The sequence below is a fragment of the Stegostoma tigrinum genome, chromosome 1, assembly GCF_030684315.1.
Source record: "Stegostoma tigrinum isolate sSteTig4 chromosome 1, sSteTig4.hap1, whole genome shotgun sequence".
Lineage (NCBI taxonomy): Eukaryota > Metazoa > Chordata > Chondrichthyes > Orectolobiformes > Stegostomatidae > Stegostoma > Stegostoma tigrinum.
Window position 1 is genome coordinate 34,664,406 of NC_081354.1, and position 21,516 is coordinate 34,685,921.

The window sequence follows — 21,516 nt, forward strand, 5'->3', positions numbered from 1 at the left end:
TGCATTCAGATCTCACTCACTGTATAAAAAAAACTAACATCATTGCTGACTCTTTTGCTGATCATCTTTAATGGATATCCTCTGGTTGTCAATCTTTCTACTAAGGAGAACAATTTCTTTCTACTACTCTATCTTGGCCCCTCATAATTTTGAACACTTCTATCAAATCTCCTCTCAAACTACTCTTCTTGGAAGAGAACAGCACCAGTTTCTCTAATGTATCTATGTAAATGTACCTGTACTCCGGACAGCTTGTCAGTGCCTACCTCAGCTCCGGAATATTTCTGTGATTTGGCTACTAGGTAATCCAAGCTGACATCATCATTGATTGGCATGGTATGAAACTGCAATTTGAAGATCTCTGCTCGCGTGGCTGCGTCGGGCAGCGGCACATATATAATACGGTCAATTCGTCCTGGACGCATCAAAGCCTGCAAGAAATTAAAAAATCTTACATCGTCTTAACATTAATGCACACACCTCCACACAGCTCTGTCTGCTGATGCAGTCTAATAGACACGACCAGACAGTAAAGTGTCCTTTGAATTGTCATACTATATTACAATGCAACAGGCTATCATTCCCCTTACTGAACCAAATTACAGTGCCCTAAAACAGTCCAGTCCAATCAAAATATTCCTTGCACTCTGTATTCTGCAGAACAGAAGCAGGTAACAAGGGGATGTGGTGGAGGCACTGTTAGAGCAGTGGGAGCATTATCTTCAGTATATGCAGCATTAGGCATAACGAACCAGAGAGGACTTAATTTACAGCTGCTTCAGATTGGTGATGACCCAATTCGCATCTTTCATTGATGGAAAATTTGCTGTTGCTTAAAAGGCAAGCATCCTCTTTATTTTCAGAAACAAAAGCAGCCCTTTTTTGTTTCTTCTCTTCAGGTTTCCCATTTCATAAAAGTGAATGTTTTCAACTATTTGAAGGTATCACAACATATGATACTACCACACTGAACAAAGACAAGATATTATGATATGCCAGGGATTTAGGGAAAGACTGGCACTCTTTCAGAAAGGGACTTAACATTGTATGGTGCTAAGGATGGGTGGTGTTCTGTGCAGCTTCATTTTTGTAGCTTCAGTTAATTCAACAGTCGATCAGGCGCACGACGATATAAAGTGACAATTAATTTCAGATTGAGAAATTTTGTTTCCACTGATGAGTCACCCTTTGACAACTATGTATCCCTAGAAGTTTTCCTTCCTACTTTCTCACCCACGACATGTACTGTGGAGGGCTATTCCTAATTCACAGTGAATGGCTTGGCACACAGCTAGGCTTTATATATGGCAATGGTGGCAAGAAACCCAGAAGGTGGCAAGGTTAGTGCATGATACAGCGAGGGCAGCACTTGAGAAATAGGGTGTATGTGCAATGAGTTGCTTGGCAGAGAATTGTGTGAGAAAACTCAGCACAGCTCATGGACAGAACCCTGCAAACTCCCTGAAATTGACACTCATCTAACTCTGACAAAAATTCAGCCCATAGTCAATGTTGTTGCACGTCACACACAGACAGAGAAAGAGAGCGAGAGAGAGCCTGAAGGGGAGCTGAGTAACGTAAGGGAATGGCACAGGTCATGATGTCATATAACCGTCTTAAAGTTACAGTTCTCATGTGGTCTGCAATCTTGGTCACAATGCAACAGGTATATCCAAGGGTTATTAGAACCAGAGGCTCAAGCCCCTGAAGATGTCGTCACCAGAAGGAAATTAAGGCCTCACCCATGACCCAAACAATCCATCCAAAAAGGTTTGTCTCTACTTCGAAAGGTCTGACAGCTTTGTTTCTAATAATTTAGGTTTCAAAATACATGCATCTGATGGAATCTCCACATGTACGCAGTGCATATCAACTAAAAAGTGAAATAAATCTTCCTCCAACAGTTCAGCATGATCTATGTCTTGGGATAAAGTTTCATGCCACTGCAATATTAATCAATACACCAGCAATGAATGGAACTGAAGCAAAAAAATGTGGATGTTTCTTTCTATGCAACTGTTTACATTTTCCAAACTTTTATATTTATTTAGAATCATGTGCTGTGTCACAGAATTGGAAATGGAGGCATCTGGAATAGATAGAAAAGAGAATATTTCAACCTTTAGAGCAAATTTCCAGCTGCTGACAAAACAGGTCTGACAGAGGTGAGTGGTGTTCTATTAAAGTGTAATTTTTAAAAAAAACAGAAAACTGTTATTAAGTATAATAGATTCCCTCAACTGCTTTACAAACAAAACTAATTAGTGGGGAAACTCAATTTATTCCACTATTGGTAATATTTGCCTTTGGGGAATGATATTTGGGTTTGTTGTGTATTCTTCATGCATTTTCTGAGTATTTATATAGCTTCACAATTATCTGAAATGCATAACCATGGATGTCCTTTATCAGCTTCAATATTGTGCCCACTGCAAAAATTGTAACTCTAAAAGATGTGTGCAAGATTGGACAATGGCATATTAAGTATTGAAACACTTGCTTGCTGACAAGGCTCAGAAGAATTTTACCGCATGGAAGATCTTTTGGCCTTTTGCACCTTTGCTGGCTCTTAGAAAGTTTTGTTGACTTAATCCCATTTCTCTACCCTATCCCACACTTATAATGTTACTTTTTATCCTTCACAGGGGTCACAGTATGAGGATTTTGGGGTCGATGTTTTAGGACAGAGATAAGGGGACATTTCTTCACCCAAGAAGTGGTGAGCCTGTGGATTCATTACCACAGGGACTAGTTGATGCCCAAACATTGAATGTATTCAAGAGGTGACTAGATATAGCACTTGGGGTGAATGGAATCAAAGGTTATGGGGAGAAAGCAGGGTTAGGCTATTGAATTGGATAATCAGCCATGATCGTGAAGAACAGCAGAGCAGGCTTGAAGGGCCAAATGTTCCTGTCTTCTGTGCTTCCCTTACACAAGTGATTATGGATTCTGAGCACAATGCAAACACCCTTGTAGAATAGTATATTTGGTTATAGAAGGATAAAAACAAGATTAGTATGAGGTAGAATGTAAAGAGGCCCTGGTGAGAGGGAAAAGTAAAACCTTATGGGAGACAGACCTTATGTTAGGTCATCTTGTCTTTGTGGTATTCTTGTAAGCTATAAATAATTGCAGAGTGCAATAAATTAGATTTTGTTTACTCTAAAAGACTCTTATTAGAAGATACGAATGTCAGCACACTCAAGGGAAGGGGCATAATTTTAAATGATCTATTATAAGCAAAGGCTTCGTTGCTGATTGGAGAGTCAGGAATTCCTCCAGATGGCAACGACACTAAAATTTCTTAAATTTACACACTCACAGGTAACTGAGGTGTGTTTTTTTTTACCCATTGACTCTGAGCTGCTTCAGTATATGAAGGTACCTCTGGCCACTACCTTAGAGGAAATGCACGGATTATGACCTGTTCAATTCTGGGACAAATAGATTTGACTGCATTTGTCATTTAACTTTTCAAGTTCTTGAGAATGTCTTAAAATATTGTAAACTCATATTGTAATACATACTGGTGTTTCATATAGCAGATATTTAGAAGAACCACATAGATACTTTTGAAAAATTAGTGGGCAATAAACCTGATTCTGATTTTTTTTTCTCTTCAACCATTCAACTTCATGTGGTACTTGGTAATTTTGTTTTGTCACACTGTGTCTGTGGATATAGAAGTGGCACATGATTTCTGCTCATTTAATTTTTTTATTGCCATTATAGAATTTTTATTTCATAGATGTTCCCTTTATTTTCTTAAAAATTTTCTTTTTCTGTTGCTTCCATCTTGCTGCTTCCACTTTGCTTTTATGCATATAGACACTGAGTCATATGTATTTTGAAAAAAACATTCAATTACCTGATGGCGCACCTACAAAATGTTGTGCTTCAACAAATGGGGTAAATTGCATAGCTGGGGTCAAAAGTTAAAGTCATCTGCACGAAGGAATCAACTCAGTGGGAATGGATACAAATATCAGACAAAGAAAAACATATTTAAAAAGTGCCTCATTTCTTAAGCAATGCAGAGGAATGTAAGGTGGTTGTGCAATGACGGACACCTTCAAGCATATGTGACTGAGCATGAATGCGAGTCAAAATACTTGGAACAAAGGTGAAGTGAAGAAGTGGTTCTATAAAAACAGTCAATAGGTAACATTAAAGTAGGGCCCTGGGTAGTGTTTTAGAACTGAGACACTTAGGGGTTCAAGTACATATTCTTTTAAGTTTGCATCACATGTAGACAGGGTGGTTAAGAAAGCATTTAGTACGCTTGCCTTCACTGCTCAGACCTCGGAGGACAAGAGTTAGGACATTGTGTTGAGGTTGTACAGGAGTTGATGAGGTCTTTTCTGGAATACTGTGTCAAATTCTGGTCACTGTTTACGGAAGGATATTATTAAACTGGACAGGGTTCAGAAATGATTTGCCAGAGTGTGGCCAGGAAGGGAGGGTTTGAGTCACAAGGTGAGGCTGGACAGGCTGGGACTTTTCATCACTGGAGTGTAGGAGGTTGAGGGGTGGCCTTATAGAAGTTTATAAAATCATGAGGGCAATAGATAAAGTGAATGGCAGGCATCTTTTCCCTAGCAGAGAGGATTTCAAGACTAGAGGCATATTTTTAAGATGAGAGGTGAAAGGTTTAAAAAAGACATGAGGGGGAAATTTTTTTACACAGAAAATGGTTTGAATGTGTAAAGAACTTCCACAGGAAGTGGTGGATGCGAATGCAGTTACAATATTTAAAAGACATTTGGATTAACACGAATAAAAAATGTTTGAAGAAATATGGGCTAAGTGGAAGCAGGCGGGACTAGTTAGGAATTATGGTTGGCATGGGCTGGTTGGGCCGAAGAGTCTTGCTTCGGGCGATATGACTGTAAATGGAAAATCATGAGAAACATGGAGAAAACTATAAATGCTGTCTTTAAGACTATCTATGTAATTGAAAATATTGACTGGAATCATTGGAGAAAAAATGGATTCAGTGTGATCGGCACCTTCATGTGATTATTTGTCACTGGATATCTGTGTGATCTTTACTGTGCTTTGAAAACACTATGCAATGCACAGGAACTCCATACTGTGATGCTATGCAAAGAAATTCCATATTTTGAAGATACTTCATTGTGCTTTGAATCTGACAGTTGATTTACAGATTGTGACAAAATAATTCTGTATGCAAGGCTTTCATTTTTCATAACTGCCATAATTATGAACAGTGGGAGAAGGCAGAATATCATTGCAACTGCTTGTGTTACTGTTAAAGATTAATGCTACTGAAACAAAAAACTGAAAGTCATTTATTTTGTGCTGTGAAACAGAATCATGTTTAAACATTCTATATTGCTACATCAGGCAATGAAGGATAATTACATAAATCCTGGATGAGAAATCAACTGATTCATAGCACAAAAAACATGCCAAATTTCTGAGACGTTTGCAATGTAACTTTCCATTCTGCCATGTTACATGGTGAACTGCATTTGTTATTAAAACAACTGGTACTTCCACATTGTCTTCAATGTAACAACAATGTCTAATGTTCTTCACAGAGGAGAACAGGATATCCTGCATTGTTTCACCTCTGGTTTAATGTTGCCCTTTATTTCACAATGCTGAGTGATAAAATCTCAACACTATACTGCTGTGCAAAGTTGGACCATAGTTCTGCAAATTACAAAAATAGTTTTCATTTGTCTGCAAGAAAATACAGGGAAGTAATTTTGCCTACTTCCAGACAACTGAAGATTACACACAAATGCTGGTTGTTTGCAAATTTTAATAACTTACATAAAATACTCCAATTCATTAAATCAGACAAGCATTCAACCTAATCTTTAAAAATAAGTGTTGTTGTAATAAGAGTAAAAAGATCCTCTGTACCTCAGGACCGTCTGTTCCAAATTTCTTGAAATGTTTTATTTCACGCTGCCAGCTTTGACAAACATGAACTGGCATAGTTAAGATTAGACAATAATGGGATTTTTAATGTAGCATTGGTTAGTCTGACATGCCAAAAATTCTATTTTATACTATGTGCTGCATTTGAAATGCTGCAACAAGATAAGTGACTGAAGAAAAGGAATATTCTGCAGACATTGCCATTTGGAAGCAACAAGCTATATAATGTGGGTGTGTTTGTCAGAGGTGGGTTGTGGAGGTTGTGGTTTTCAGACTTTTGTTTTACATACTGCAAAAAACCTTTTTCAACACATTTTTTTTTACATTATTTCTGCCTGAAGAATTTGAATCTTGGACTAGCCTCAATGAGTCACAGTAGGCTACCTGAATGTGGCCATGAAAGGAATTAAATGTACAGTTCAAAACCATAGTTACACAAATCAGTGGGGCCATAAGGAAATCAGTATGGTCTTGCACATTTCAGTCTGGCCATGTACAAATTTGCACTACCATGAACATATCAAGTGCCCATTAGGAATATGCCACAACAATGAGAGTTTACCTTGTCAGAATGGGGATAAACAGCAGTGAGTGTTTGTGAAGTCAGACACATCTGGTGTTTAACCAACAATGGAGTCTCTTGAATCCTGCAGGCTGTTTCTGTCAGGATGACAGGTTTGGAATATTTTCAGCAAGGATGAGATCTGCCTAGACCAGCTCCAGAAGGAGTGTTACCGTCCTTCTGTATAATTCTGCTTTTTTTTCACAATGTGAACAACTGCAGAGCTCATTTATTGCCCAGAAGCAGAGGCCTTTTTTTCTCCTCCTCTAGGTAAAGTAGAACGATCCATCACTTAACAGACTTACTTCCTGTTTTGAAGCAGATGGGGAGGTATAACTTCCAACCCAAATACTTGGCTTGGCAAGCTACACTCGTGTTGATGGACGCATTTAGAACCACTTCATTCAACCTGAATTTTAGTGTAGTGCAGGAGGGGGTGGAGAGAAACAGTATACGACTGAAACAGCTGTGAGAAAGGCTGGCTGAATCTGCCAGCTGTGACTAATACTAGTTTGCGAAGTCGACATCAGTGCATTAACTTCTCTTAAATAAAAATCAGCCTTTAAAATGCATTAAAAAAGTTCTTTTTTCATGAAAAACTTACTATGCAGAAATCAACAGAAACATTTGGCTTTACAATAAGGTGTTGCTATTAATTTGACTAGCTTTGGTAACCAACTTGATGATATTGTTCTGCCTTTGTATTAACAATAGAACAGAAGCATATTTTTAAAAGAAAGCAACTGAAATACATTCATACATCAAAACATAAAAAGATTAGAAAACAATGCCAGAATAGTAACAGAAAGATGAAGTACAAGAATCCGGGCGGTTCACAAATTCCTTAGGATGCAAACATATTTAATGAATAACTGCAATGTCAGACCAGAAAATGATCAAGTATCAGTGGCTTGTAAAAATTAATATGTGCATACATTTCTTCACATAGTAACGTGCGAAGAAAACCTGAGCAAGAGATCACACACAGATCAACAACAGCACAAATTAACTCACATTTATTTGTCTGTAACGTCATTCTTATGTAGCTAATTGACCAGACAGTTTAAGGTCCACTTTTATCTGGGTTTTGTGGAAAAAAAAATTGCTTTGCACATTGTAACAGTTGTGCTGTGCTGCAATCTTTAACTTCTGCAATTTGCAGCATTGATATTAAATAATGTACAATACAATGGGTGATAGGTGAGAAGGATGGTTGTTAAATGGCTTTTTAACATTCCCGATTGAAGTTTATGCTGAAGACTGGTCATTCAAGTGAGGAAAAGGAGAGCCACTCTTGCTGGCAGGGTGTTGCTTGCAGGTTCAGGACAGATTGAGTCAGTGAACGTGTGCGACTGAGTGATTTTGAATGAGTGAATGTGAGTGCAATGTCAGAATTCCACCAAAGCTGATGCAAATAATTTACTCATTTAACTTTTGGCTGGCAGGCTCTTACCTTTTTATGTTAGATTCAACCATGACAAAAGTATCTTGCCTGTTTCTCACCTAAATGAACTCTCCTGAAGGGTGAGCTTCAATAGGGAATGGTAAGACACCATTTGACAACTATTCTTCCTCCCTAGGCAGGAAACTTGATTCATTGTGAAATACAGGAAGTTAAAATGGTAGTGGACACTGGATAAGAAACACACACCAGCGAGTCAATAAGTATACCACTCCGACAATAATTAGAATTTGCTGTCATGTGTACTTTTACAAGAAAATCACAATGAAAAGTGTTACAAGTTGCCTTACCATGTTCAAAAGCCTCACTCATAGCAGGGAAGAAGGAATTAAAATTCTGCTCAGTGTCAGGGAATGTAAGTATTACAGTTAAATTCAATTCTAATCTCAGCGAACATTCCGTTATGTTATCATTATCAGACTACTGCTCATTATCAAGCCTGACACCTCAATGAAATTCAAACCAATCAAATTCTGGCCTGTCAAAATTCCACCTTGTTCTCCTAGTATTTTGTTTTGCTGTTTGAATTTGATTGGGTACCAGTGAGCAGGATGTGATGTCACCCTATGGCAACACCACATGATGAAAGTTTCATTTTCTTCCCCTTCATGGCAGTTGTTGATGTCACTGACTAATTTAAAAGATATGGTTTTAAATTTTCTGTAATACTTTACACTATCTCTGGGAGAAGGATGCCAATTCCAGTAGACTCCTGGACATTCCAAGTGTTAGTATCCTTATCAATTACAAGTTAGCATGGGGAATAGCATGCAAGAAAAATATGCTGTTGAAATCACATGCAAATTCAAAAAACAAAGTTAGGATCCTTTTGGTCAAGACAGCAGAATACAGTACTACACTTAATACTACAGTAATTCTACGCATTTATTGATGGACACAACAATGATTCATCGGAGGTTGCATTGATGATGCTACCAATTAGGTTAATGAAACATGTGCAAACTAACGAGCCAGCTTGTCGAGTGAACCAATCACAGCATCCACAAACTGAGCTACAAATCTACTCAGGAACCTTAAACACAAAAATTAAAAATCTTGGTTCTGTGGAAGCTTCACTGCACCTGTTCAGGCTGCTTCAGTTGTTCCAACTTTAAAAAAAATCCCAAGGCCTCACAAACTGTTTATTTTACTGGCTTCAGAGTAGATTGCTTGGTATCTCTGTCTCAATCTTTCTTCACAACAAAAAAAAACACAAAATACACCTCTTACTGCCATGCTATCATCACACTAGAGTGCTGATCAAATAAAATGAAAAAGAGAAAGACCTCAAGTTACAGAGTGTCTTTTACAGATGAATGGGTCCTGACATATTTTGCAGCCAATTTTCAAAGTAGTTGGCATGGTCGAGTTCGACTGAAGTGACTGTTTCCATGCTATGCAGCTCGGTGACTCTAGTCAATGTTGTTATGGAGTCAAACAAAGAGTCATGATTAGCAGAGATAACAAAGTGTGGAGCTGGATGAACACAGCAGGCCAAGCAGCATCTTAGGAGCACAAAAGCTGACGTTTCGGGCCTAGACCCTTCATCAGAAAAGGGGGAGAGGGCGAGGGTTCTGAAATAAATAGGGAGAGAGGGGGAGGTGGATCGAAGATTGATAGAGGAGGAGATAGGTGGAGAGCAGACAGACAAGTTAAAGAGGCGGGGATGGAGCCAGCAGAGGCGAATGTAGGTGAGGAGGTAGGGAGGGCATAAGTCAGTCCGGGGAGGACAGACAGGTCAAGGGGGTGGCATGAGTTTAGTAGGTAGGAGGTGGGGCTGCAGATTGAGGTGTGAGGAGGGAATAGGTGAGAGGAAGAACAAGTTAGGGAGGCAGGGATGAACTGGGCTGGCTTTGGGATGTATTGAGGGGAGGGGAGATTTTGAAGCTTGTGAAATCCACACTGATACCATTGGGCTGCAGGGCTCCCAAGCAGAATATGAGTTGCTGTTCCTGAAACCTTCGGTTGTCATCGTTGTGGCACTGCAGGCGGCCTAGGATGGACATGTCCTCTAAGGAATGGGAAGGGGAGTTGAAATGGTTCATGACTGCGAGGTGCAACTGTTGATTGTGAACTGAGTGTAGGTGTTCTGCAAAGCGGTCCCCAAGCCTCCTCTTGGTTTCCCCAACGTAGAGGAGGCCACAATGGGTACAGCGGAAGCAGTATACCACATTGGTAGATGTGCAAGTGAACATCTGCTTGATGTGGAAAGTCATGATTAGTAAACAGCTTTTGGGCTGAAGGATGCCAATAGTAGAATTATTCTTGAATGATTCTTGAATGATGTTCCAACATTATGGCACATAAATGTTGAACATACTTTCCAACATTTTTTGAAAATCTACAAAACAATAAGATTATGCATTTTCTTAGCCACGTCTTGTGGTATTAAACATTTCACTAGTTCAGTTTTGTAGAGGTCTTGGCATTTTGTAGAATGAAGAAAGTAAAGGAAGCATGGATTGAAAACTGGAGGAATCATTCAGCACTCAGAGCTGCAACAATACACGACAGAACTTACTTAAATCTCAAAGACACTAAGTCATTAGGCTTGTTCACATACTACTCTCCAGATATTTTGGGTTTAGTTATGAGAAACAAGGGTAGGACATATTCAAATAATACTAGAATTTTAGAGAGGGACCTTGGGATGCGGGGTCATAATTCTTTGAAGTTTGCATCGCATCTAGACAGGATAGTTAAAAAGGCCATTGGGCTATAAGCTCCCAAGGCAAAATATCAGGTATTGTTTTCCCCATTTATGTTTGGCCTCACTCTGACAGTGGAAGAGGCCAAGGATGGACATGTCGCCTGGGGACTGGGAAGGGGAATTAAAATGGATAGCAACCAGAAGGTTGGGTTGGTTGATGCTTGCAGAGTGCAGATGCTCTGTGAACTGGTCCCCTAGTCTATGTTTGGTCTCTCGAATATAGAGGAGACTACATTGGGAGCAACGGATACAACAGATCAGGTTGGATAAAATGCAGGTGAATCTCCGCTGGATCTGGAAGGATTATTTGGTGCCTTGGATGGAGGTGAGAGGGGAGGTGTTGGGGCAGATGTTGCACCTCTTGAGGTTGCAGGGAAAGGTATTGGGCATGGTACAGAACAAAATGTCTTTTTGGTGGTGAGTCTGATTGTAGCCATCAGAAATGTCACAGGATGAGGCATTGGATTTGGAGGTCTGAAGAATAAGTGTGGGAAATGGAGAAGATGCGGTTGAGGGCACTCGTAATTACAGAGGAGGGGAAATTATGGTACCTAAAGTAGGAGGGTATTTGGGATGTCTTGGAGTGGAATGCCATAACCTGGGAACAGATGCAGCGGAGGTGGAGGAATTAAAAGTATGGGGTAGCATTTTTGCAGGAAAGTGGGTGAGAGGAGGTGTAGATGAGGTAGTTGTGGGAGTCAGTGGGTTTGAAATGAATGTCAGTGGTGAGTCGGTTTCTTGAGATGAAGAGGTCCAGGAAAGGGAGGGAGGTGTTAGAAATGGTCCAGGTCAATTTGAGGGAACAGCACAAGGTGTTGACAAAGTCAATGAACTGCTCAAGGCTTTTGCGGAGCATGAGACAGCACTGATGCAGCCATCAATATAGTGGTGAAAGAGGTTAAGGATGGTGCCGGTGTAGGTGTAGAAGAGGGAGCGTTCTACGAATCTTAAAAATAGGCAAGGATATCTTGGCCCATGCGGGTGCCAATAACCACCCCTGTGGTTTGTAGGAAGTGGGAGGGCTCAAAGGAAACACTGTTGAGGGTTTGAGGACCAGTTCTGCCAAGTGAATGGTAGTGTCGTTGGAGGGAGTCTGGTTGTGCCTATGGGAGAAGAAGAAGTGGAAGACTTTTAGGCCCTCTGTGAGGGGTATACCGGTGTAAAGGGATTGTACATCCATGGTGAAGATAAGGTGTTAGGGGCCGGGGAATTGAAAATTTTGGAAAAGGTGAAGAGCGTGGGTTGTGTCATGAATGTAGGTATGGCCTGGACCAAATGGGAAAGAACAGAGTCAAGGTAGGAGGAATGTGAGCTCAGTGGGGCAGGAGCAGGCAGAGACAATGGGTTTGGGGCTGTCAGATTTATGGATTTTTGGTAATGGTTGTGCAGGGTTGGGGAACTATCAGGTGGAGGCTGTGGACAGGAGATCTCCCAAAGTGATGAGATTGTTCATGGTCTGGGAGATGATGGGTTGGTAATCAAAGGTGGAGTCACGATCGAGGGGACTGTAGGAGAATGTGTCAGAGAGTTGGTGTCTGACCTCAGCCATGTAGAGGTCAGTTAGCCATACTACCACCATATCCCTCTTATCGGCAGGTTTAATAGCGAGGCTGGGGTTGCAGTGAAGTGAGTGGAGGGCTGCATGTTCCAACGGGGAGAGGTTGAGTAAGTGAGAGGCATGGTGAAGACCTGGCAGAGCTTAGGGCTGGGGCTACGTATAGATCTGGGCCAGGAGCCGGGTTGGAGACTTGATCAGGAATGAGTGTGTGCACCAGAGAGGTCCCGTGAGCAGAAGCACAAGTAACCAGATCGTCAATAATGTAGGCATTTGTGTGGTCTTTGATGTTGGCGGAAGTGGCAGTCATGGGGTCTGATGTCAGTGGAAGTGGCAGTCATGTGATCTATTGGTCAATTACATCATACTGATCCCAGAGAAGGTTGGGATGTGGTTAGGATGATGTATGGTTGAGGAGGTTTATGAGAGGGGACCTTACAGAAGTTCATAAAATAATGAGACGTACAGATAGAGTTAATAGTAGTTGTCTTTTCACTAGGATGAGGGATTTCAAGATCGGGGGCACACTTTTAAGGTGAAAGGAGAGAGATTTTAAAAAAGACATGTAGCAAATTTTTTACATGGGGGGTGATTTGCATGTGGAATGAACTTCCTAAGGAAGTGGTGGATGCAGGTACAATTACAACATTTTAAAGACATTTGGATACTTACTTGAATAGTAAAGGTTTAGAGGGATATAGGGCAAGAACAGGCAGATGGGACTAGCTTAGTTTGGAATTTATGTTCGGCATGGACTGGTTAAACCAAAGGATCTGTTTCCGTGCTGTATGACTCTACGAACATAACAGCAGGGATGTGTACAGAGATAGTATCTTGCCCACAGTACACAACTTCAAACTTGAGCCAAAACACAGATCGACATCTGGATCGAGATCAGGATCTGACTATACATCAGCACCTGTTTTGATTAGGCAACTGATTAGCTAGCAATGACCGAGCATGGCATGACTCTGACAAGATCAATTCTAACTTTCCAAAAACACAATGACTGCAAATGGAATATAGGTTTTTAAGAGAGGCTCAATTGGTTTATAAAATTGCATACAATGTTCCCCACTTTATATCAGCCTGTACAGGCAAACTACAAAATAACTAAAAAGATAATTTCTGATTAACCATCCCCAGCATTTTTAAATTGAGAGCTATTTCTATGTGGGCGTGGCAGTCACGGCATGGGCAAAAAGATTCTGAGAGAGACACTAGTAGTTTTGGTGAAGCCAGATTTTCTCTCAGTAATGTTCTGGTACATTGTTGGAGCTTCTGTTCCATGTACAGACTGTAGTTGTCAATTTTTCCAAACTGCCCATGAGTCTCTGTCAATGGCAGATCAATCATTTGGGCACAATTGTGAGCGACCCAAGGGGAAAATACGGACGTGGGTCTGTGTTATTGCATTACGTAGTAACATTCTGACTGATCTCTGTTTTCCCATTGCTAAGCATGTCCTTTTAATGAGTAAGCAGTTGTGTAATAGGTGATTGTATTGTTTTGTTCTACGGATACATTCCAAGCATGGAGCCAATGTGGAACAAAGAACCTCAGAAGTAGAGATAGAATAGGGATGTTGTAGGTCATGAAGAAGAATGGGGGAACAGATTAGACAATGGGAGGGTGGGTTGGAAACAAGGATAGTGAGATGTAGGTCTGGAAGAGGGGGCAGCAGGAAGTGAGGCATCGTGGAACAAAATGGAGCAAGGCTGAGGCAGAGAACTGAGATTGACACAGAATTTTAAAATTAACATGGGACTCTAGGTAGAGTGAAAATCTATCTTTTAAAAACGCTGAGAACATGGCAATCAATAGTGGCAGATGCTTTATAAATTTGATCCTGTTCACTCCGGGACCCTATAATGCATCAAATCTAAGTCTCATAGATAGAATTCCATGCATAAACATTCAAAAACTCAAGCACAATCTTGCTGCAAGAGCCAGTAATGTAAGTTTCCTCCACAAATGGCACTGAGCACAGAAAGGCCAGTCAGAATAGCCAAAGGGAAGGGTAGTTGGCAGCCCCATTAAGAATGATGTGTCTGCTGAGATGAATGGAGAGGTCGAGTGTGTCTGAGGTTGGAGCTATATGGTGCCACCAGAAAAATCCTAACAGCCAGATGGTCTAACTGCAGGGTAAGTGTTTCAATGTGACAGTACTCATCTGCGACTGTGTTGAGTGAAACCTATATACTCATTTAAAGATAATTGTGTATGTTCATTTTATGTTGCTGCGGTCACCTCAGAGGATAGGAGCAGAGCAGAAGAAAAATGGCACACAGAGGAGCAGTATGTACGTCTGGCAAGTTGCCATTGCCAAGGGAAAATACCATGTAATTGATGTTTTAATCACAAAAACTGGCTTCCTACCACTCAGGTGAGTTGCTGACCAGGCAAGCAGGCACACTGCCCTTAAAAGATGAGAAGAACCAGCCCGATGAGCTTTTTAAATAATGCTCCTGCCCCCTAAATGTCCAACTCCAAGGAGCCAGAAAAATTCTTCCCTAGGGAGCAACAAAAAAAAATTGGGAACTGTAAACTCAGAATATAAAGTATCTCTCAAGTAAAGGTGAAAACTATAGTATAAAATTAATATAAGGTAGCAATTTAATTGTAAGGTAGTTGCTTAGGGAAATACGGATCCATGTCATAATGGATAAAAAGTGTCAAATTAATCACAGACATATTGAACTATTGGACAAGGCATTTTTTTAAAACATAGACTTCAAGCCAAGCCTGACTAATAATGTAATTTCTACGAATGGAATTCACAGATTGCAGAAAGATTTCCTGCGCAAACCCCTGAACACATTTTGTAGGGTGCCATGAAGCTTCAAAGGGAGAGACTTCAAAAGGCAGAGGTGAAAGGCAATCTAATTACCTTCTCTCAATAAGAAAGCATCTCCTACAGGTTATATTTAGTTTGTGGGCACTGTCAAGAAAGGAACAGGACAGCTAACTTTAGCTAACTTGCAAACCCAAGAATCTTAAAATCAACTGCTCAATAACCACCATCAAGTACGACCCAATTAACAGCTGCAATGTTTCACCATTCATTTTTTGCTAACAACCCTCAGACCGATCTGTAAATCTTTCAAATTTTTTCTTTTTTTGATTCACTTTTCATTTCTGTTGTGTTCATATGTAATGCATTATACTTCATGTATTATATATATTCTGTTGTGTTTTATTTATAGGAATTCATATTAATAGATTAGATCTCAGGTTTCAGGGCACAGCATCAAAATTTGCCGATGAACCAAAAACTGGAGACATTGTGAATTATGAGAAGGTTAGTATAGAACTTTAAAAGAATGTAACCAATTTGATGGAATGTGTAGACAAGTGGCAACTGCAATTCAATGCAGAGAAGTGTGAAGTGATTCTGGTCTTTCTAGGAAGAAACAAGACAGGCATGAAAAAACAAAGGGTATCATTCTAAAAGCAGGTGCATGGACAAAGGCACCTCAGTGTATATTTTCAAGTTGTTGGAGGCAGCATTAATAATTAATTAATAACTTCCTAAATTAGAAAAATGAAACAACTGTGGATGCTGGAAATCAGAAACAAAAACCAAAATTGCTGGAAAAACTCTGCAGGTCTGGCAGTATGTGGAGAGAAAGCAGAGTTAATGTTTTAGGCCCAGTGGCCCTTCTGCAGAACTGATGGTAGCTAGGAATAGGTTCATATTTATGCAGAACATGGGGTAGAGTCATCCAGTCTGGGGAAATGAAGTGCAGACTAGGTAACTGCTTTGCAGAACACCTATGTTCTGTCTGCAAAATGACCCTGAGCTTCAACACACCACTGTATCCCATGGCCATCATCTCTGTCTCAGACTTGCTGCAGTAGTCCAGCAAAGCTCTGAGCAAACTGGAAGAACGGCTTCTCATTTTCTCCATTGGGGAAATATTCAGCCTTCTGGGCTCAATATCGAGTTCCAATAATTTCAGGGCCTGAGCACCTTCTTCCGTCTCCTTACCCCAATCCCCATCACACTGGCTGCTACCACACATAATCCATTGTTAGCCACTACTAATCTCCATTAGTAGCTATTCATTTTCCCAGGCTGACCTTTACCTTTTCCTTTGTCTGTCCAACTATTTTTCACTTTCTTTGGGCTCTGTCTGCATCTATTGTTTCCTCCTCCACTGTTCCCTCACTCCATCTTCTGCATAAATACCAAGCTTCTTCTAGCTACTATCAGTTGAGGAAAGGTTACTGGACCTGAAACGTTAACTCTGCTTTCTCTCCGCAGATGCAGCCAGACCTTCTGAGCTTTTCCAGCAGTTTCATTTTGTGTTAATCAAGTCCTATACTTAATTACTAGGGGCACGGAATACATCAACAATGTGATTATGTTAAACTTGCCAAAAAAAAAACGCAGGTTCAGTCTCAATTGGAGTATTAAATCAAATCTGGGCAGTGCACTTTAGGAAAGATGTGATGGATTCCAGGGATGTAGAACTTCGGTAACATAGATAGATTAGATAAGTTGGAGCTGTTTTTATTGAAGAGAAGGTCTTTTGTTGCCTTTCACCTCTAACGTTACATGCTCACCTTGAGAATTTGTTCGGAACATAGAAGCAGGAGTAGGAGTAGGTCTATCAGCCTCTGCATTCCAGATCAAGGCTGATCCATATTGATTCTACATATTTTCAGAAATTGAGGCAATGAATAGGTGTGTCAGAATTAGGAGAAATTAAAGATCTTATGTAAAATTGCCAAAACAGAATCAGGACAGCACTTTGAGATCAGTGCTGTAACATTTATTAGCAGAAACTTAAACTGAGAATTAATGAAATTCTGAACATAGCAACATTCAACAGTAAGCATTTGTCATTGTGAAATTTCCCTCCATATACTGACATGTGTGTTAGTGTGAAAATGCTCTTTACGCTGTATGTTTGTCAGTGTGAAATTGCCAGTACTGATAACTGACATGTGAAGTAACGGTTCATTGAGCTGCGATAATACAACAAAGCTTAAAGAACCCACAGCTGGTGGAACGGCCGGGCACTCAGTTTCAAGAACAGAAAAATGTAAAGAATTTTAATTTTGTTATTTTGCACAGGAAATGCATTAAAAAAACCCTAAAGCCCCATACAGTGAAGTCCTTCTTCAGTAGGATAACAACACTTTATATTTCACTTCAAAAATGGAAGTGCTATAACAACAAACATATTTGATACTGAATCCCAAGAAATGGTGCGCAGAATATTAAGTCACAGCTGTGCAGACTTATGGGCTTTCCCTGCTACACACTGAGTAATCTCTGAGTTGGACTGTTTCCCACATCCCACTCAGATTAAGCCAAATAAGAGGACATTTGTACAGCCATATGGAAGCCTGCTGCACATTCTGCACATGAAGCGTCACCTGTCAAGGGTACCATTCAATGCTTACTTTTCAGGTCAGATTAAGCAGGCAACAAATGGCCATTACTTCTCTGTTCTTTACCACACATGCCACTGAGCACCACAAACTTTGAGCAGTCCTGTTTAATACAAAGAGTCAATGTTAATCACTACACAGATCAATAAAATTAATACATAGCTTCTTAATGTTTCCTGCATTTTATTTTCAAAACAGGGCAGCTGGTACAACCAATTGAAATGACAACAGACTACTGACATGAATTACAAACATGAGGAAGTTCCCCTATAGTTTCTAATATACTAGTAGCTGATACAGTTTCATTTGGGGCCAGTAATTTATAATTTTAGCTATCTTTCTTCATTGTATTTATTGTTCTGGGTGTGTGATTGGATCACAGTCTCCAATACTATGGCTAACAAAGCTGAAAGTACAAAGGAAGTTGTATAGACAAGGCCTGTAGCTAGGACAATTGAATAGTTCAAAACTGAAATTGATCTGACTTTTGCTCATCTAAACGAAAGCTCCCTTTTTAAATGTGAACAGGTTTCACCTCCTTCAGCATCTGGTCTTGCCATACTTTGTAAACTGTATGAATTGAGATAAAGTGTATAGATTGAGCACGACTCATTAGACAACGTGAAAACAGAAACCCTCATGCTTTTTTGATTGAATGGTTACATAGGAACACATGACAAGGAGCAGAATTAGACTGTTTGGCCCTTCGAGTCTGTCCTGCCATTCAGTTACATCTTGACTGATCGGATTGTGATCGCAACACCACTTTTCTGTCTGTTTTGCCAGAGCCCTCACTCTTGCCTGTCAAAAATGTCTCTAACACCATCTTGAATAAGTTAAATGGCACAGCCCACAGTACATTCTGGCAAAGAAAGTCCTACACATTAAACAGAAAAGAAGATCTTATCGTCTTCTTAAAAGAGAGATCTTTCATTCATAAACTGTATATTCTAGTTCTAGTCTCCCTGCAGTGCAAACAGCCTTCCAGAACTCACTCCATGAAGTCCCTTACGGTTTTATATGTTTCAAAGAAGTCTGTCCCCATTCTTCAAAACTCTAGTGAGTACAGGCCCGATCTGTCCAACTTTTCATGACAGGATAGCCCCTTCACCGCAGGAATGAGTTGAATGAATCTTCTTGAGCACACAGAGACAATTACTGACACAGGGAGTAGGGTCAGGAGATGTATACCTGTAAAATTTCACTGTTAATTAAATTATTCCAAAGAAAAAAACTGGCTCTGGATTATTCCTTCACCACCTTGTTATCAAGAGTTTAACATACTTAACCTCAGAATACTTGATGATGATCCTTGAAGCTAAGTGGTCCGTTACCTGGCAATTCTATATTCTGAAGTGACCGAATTAAAGTTATGTTGGTTTTTGTTAATATCTAAATTTAGACTAATTCAGGCTACTTCAGGCTTTTTCCATTCATCTATAAATACAGAATATTCTGGTAGCTTTTTTGATGTATCAATAAGTACATGCACTACCCATTGCAATGACCACAGAAGTTGTGGATCAATGTGGAGGCAGCTGTAATTAGTATGGCTGAAGCCCAGTTCAGCTGCTGTTAGCATGTCTAGTGGTGAAAATAGAAGTCAATAAAAGGAGTTATTAGCCAAAAATCTTTCTAGGAAACGATTGCTCAAATACATGGGTTTTAACCTCAGAATTATAGAAGGAAAGGTAAGTGGAACGGCAGAGGGATGGAGATAGTTCCAGAGCGGTAGATCCTAAGTGCTAAAGACAAATCCATTTTTGGTAGACGGAAAGTGGAATGGAGAAGGGAAAAACAAAGCAGAGTCTCAAAGAGGGTTAAGGGCTGGAGGTTACAAAACTAACAATGGTTGAAATCATGAACAGAGATAAGGACTTTAGAAAGCAGTTGTACCTTTTAAATATGGTTATTGGCCGTGGGCATCGTTGTCTTATAAACTATTGTATTGTTTATAAAAAGCTAGGAGCTAATTAGACAGTCACCAATTGTATAAGTGTTCTAAAGAATCACATTTACGGATGCACTGGAGAGTCTGCTTTTCATGTAATATGGCACAAAGCAAGGTCCAACTATGCAGGATGGCATATTAGAAATAAGAAAAACAAAACCTCAAGGCTTTCTAAGCCTGAAGTATGATAATAACATCTGGAAGCTAAAACTCAACCAGAATATACAATAGCAGGTAAAAACCAGTACGTCTTGCCTACTTGAACTGCTGCAATCTGTATAATGTGGTTTTACCCACTGTTCTGCCAAAAAAATAGTCAATGGGCTTTAGTCCAGCAAGAACGAAAGAATTGTGATATATTTCCATGTCAAGAAAATGTGTTACTTGGAAAGTAGCTTGTAAGCAGTGTTCACATCTGCCAGTTACCCTTATTCACCAATTTGTTACAGCTTGCAGATTTGTAAGGTGCCATCAAAGAAACCTTGACATATAATTGCATCTATCTAAAAAAATAGATGAAGAGAATTCATTGATGTTAATTACATTGAATGCCAGCAGAAAAGATTAGATTCCGTGAAGTTGAGGATGGCTATTAGCTCGCATCGTTGTGGCAAAAATGGTATTTGCAACTTAATAGCTCAAATTTATTTCCCTAAAGGATTTACTGAACCAGGTGGGTTCTTGTGACGTCTGATAGCTTCACAATCATTACTATCAATAGTAGTTTTTAGTCAGAGAATGGGTGTCGATGCAAGTCAGTGAGATTGGGATAATGGAGGAGGAGAGTTGGTTAATGGTGAAACACAGGCAGCAGAGTTTTAGATCTGATAGCAATTACAAAGAATATTAGGGCAATATGGAGACGATTGGAAGAGACTGGAGATGATGAAGGTATAAATGAGGTTTTCTACCAGGTATCTGGGAGGTAGTGGTGATGCTGCAAGGATGAAAAGATGAAAAAGTTGGAAGCTCAACTCTGAGTTACCTTCTCTGAAATGGCTTTTGACTGCAATGTAATTCATAGATCGAATGCCCACAGTGTGGAAACAGACCATGCAGCCCAACAAGTCCATGTTGACTTTCCAAACAGCATCCTACTCAGATTCATGACCCCTCCCTATCCCTGTAATGCTGCATTTTCCATGCCTAATCCACCCAACCTACACATCCCTGGACCAATCCACCTCAACTGCATATTTTCAGATGGTGGTAGAACACCCAGAAGAGGCCCACACAGACACAGGGAGGCAGGTGGTGGTGTTACATTCTTTGTATACTGAGATACTTTGTATCTGCCCTCTTTGTGTATCTTTACTTGGCCACTGAAATCCATCCCCACGCCCTCAAACTTCTCCTAATCCCATTCCACCCGAAAGTCTTGTCTAAACCTGAATATTCTGGATGCAGGAATTCCTGTCCCTGAGTGGTGGAAAGGCCTCTTCCACTTATTCAGGCCACTGGCAGCATGTTATCACAAAGGGTTTGTCACTTTTTAGGTTGTGCCTGGAAGTGGGGCAGTGGAGGGTAGAGGAGAAGTGGTCAACAATACATGTTCCTGTAAATTCCAAAAGAATAATTAGCTATAATCAAACTCTGCAATTCATCTGGACTAGGGAGAGAGCAAAAAAGAGCATGAGGGTTTTTTATTTTCATGCTATCTAATGAAGCATGCCTGTTTTAATGATAGCATGGTCAGGCTTGGTTGTGATACTTTCTATAGTTTACTTGCTTGGCGATGCTCATTGCAGATGAAGAATGATCACTTCTGTAAGATACCCAAGATGAGGCTTAAATAATGGGACTCTCCACATGTACTGCAGTAGGAACATATTAAGGAAATAAATGACTAATGCATGTAGATACTGAGGCAGAAATCATCTTGCTTCTTTGCCCCTATCCCCACTATTCTTATGTAAAGTGGCTCTTCTGCATATATGAATTTGTGAACTTCTGCAAA

The 21,516-nt window shown here is 40.1% G+C and overlaps 1 protein-coding gene across 3 annotated transcripts in view; it reads right to left on the reverse strand.

Annotated features, from left to right (window-relative positions):
- afg2a (AFG2 AAA ATPase homolog A) overlaps positions 1-21,516 on the reverse strand; it is a 423,169-nt gene that overhangs the window by 72,180 nt on the left and 329,473 nt on the right. For 2 of the 3 annotated variants that reach the window (XM_059644453.1, XM_048543085.1), the window contains exon 15: positions 267-431. The exons of the other annotated variant lie outside the window; for it this stretch is intronic. In XM_059644453.1, coding sequence (XP_059500436.1) covers positions 267-431 — 165 coding nt within the window. The remainder of the gene's footprint in view (positions 1-266; positions 432-21,516) is intronic. 3 annotated transcript variants of the gene reach the window in all.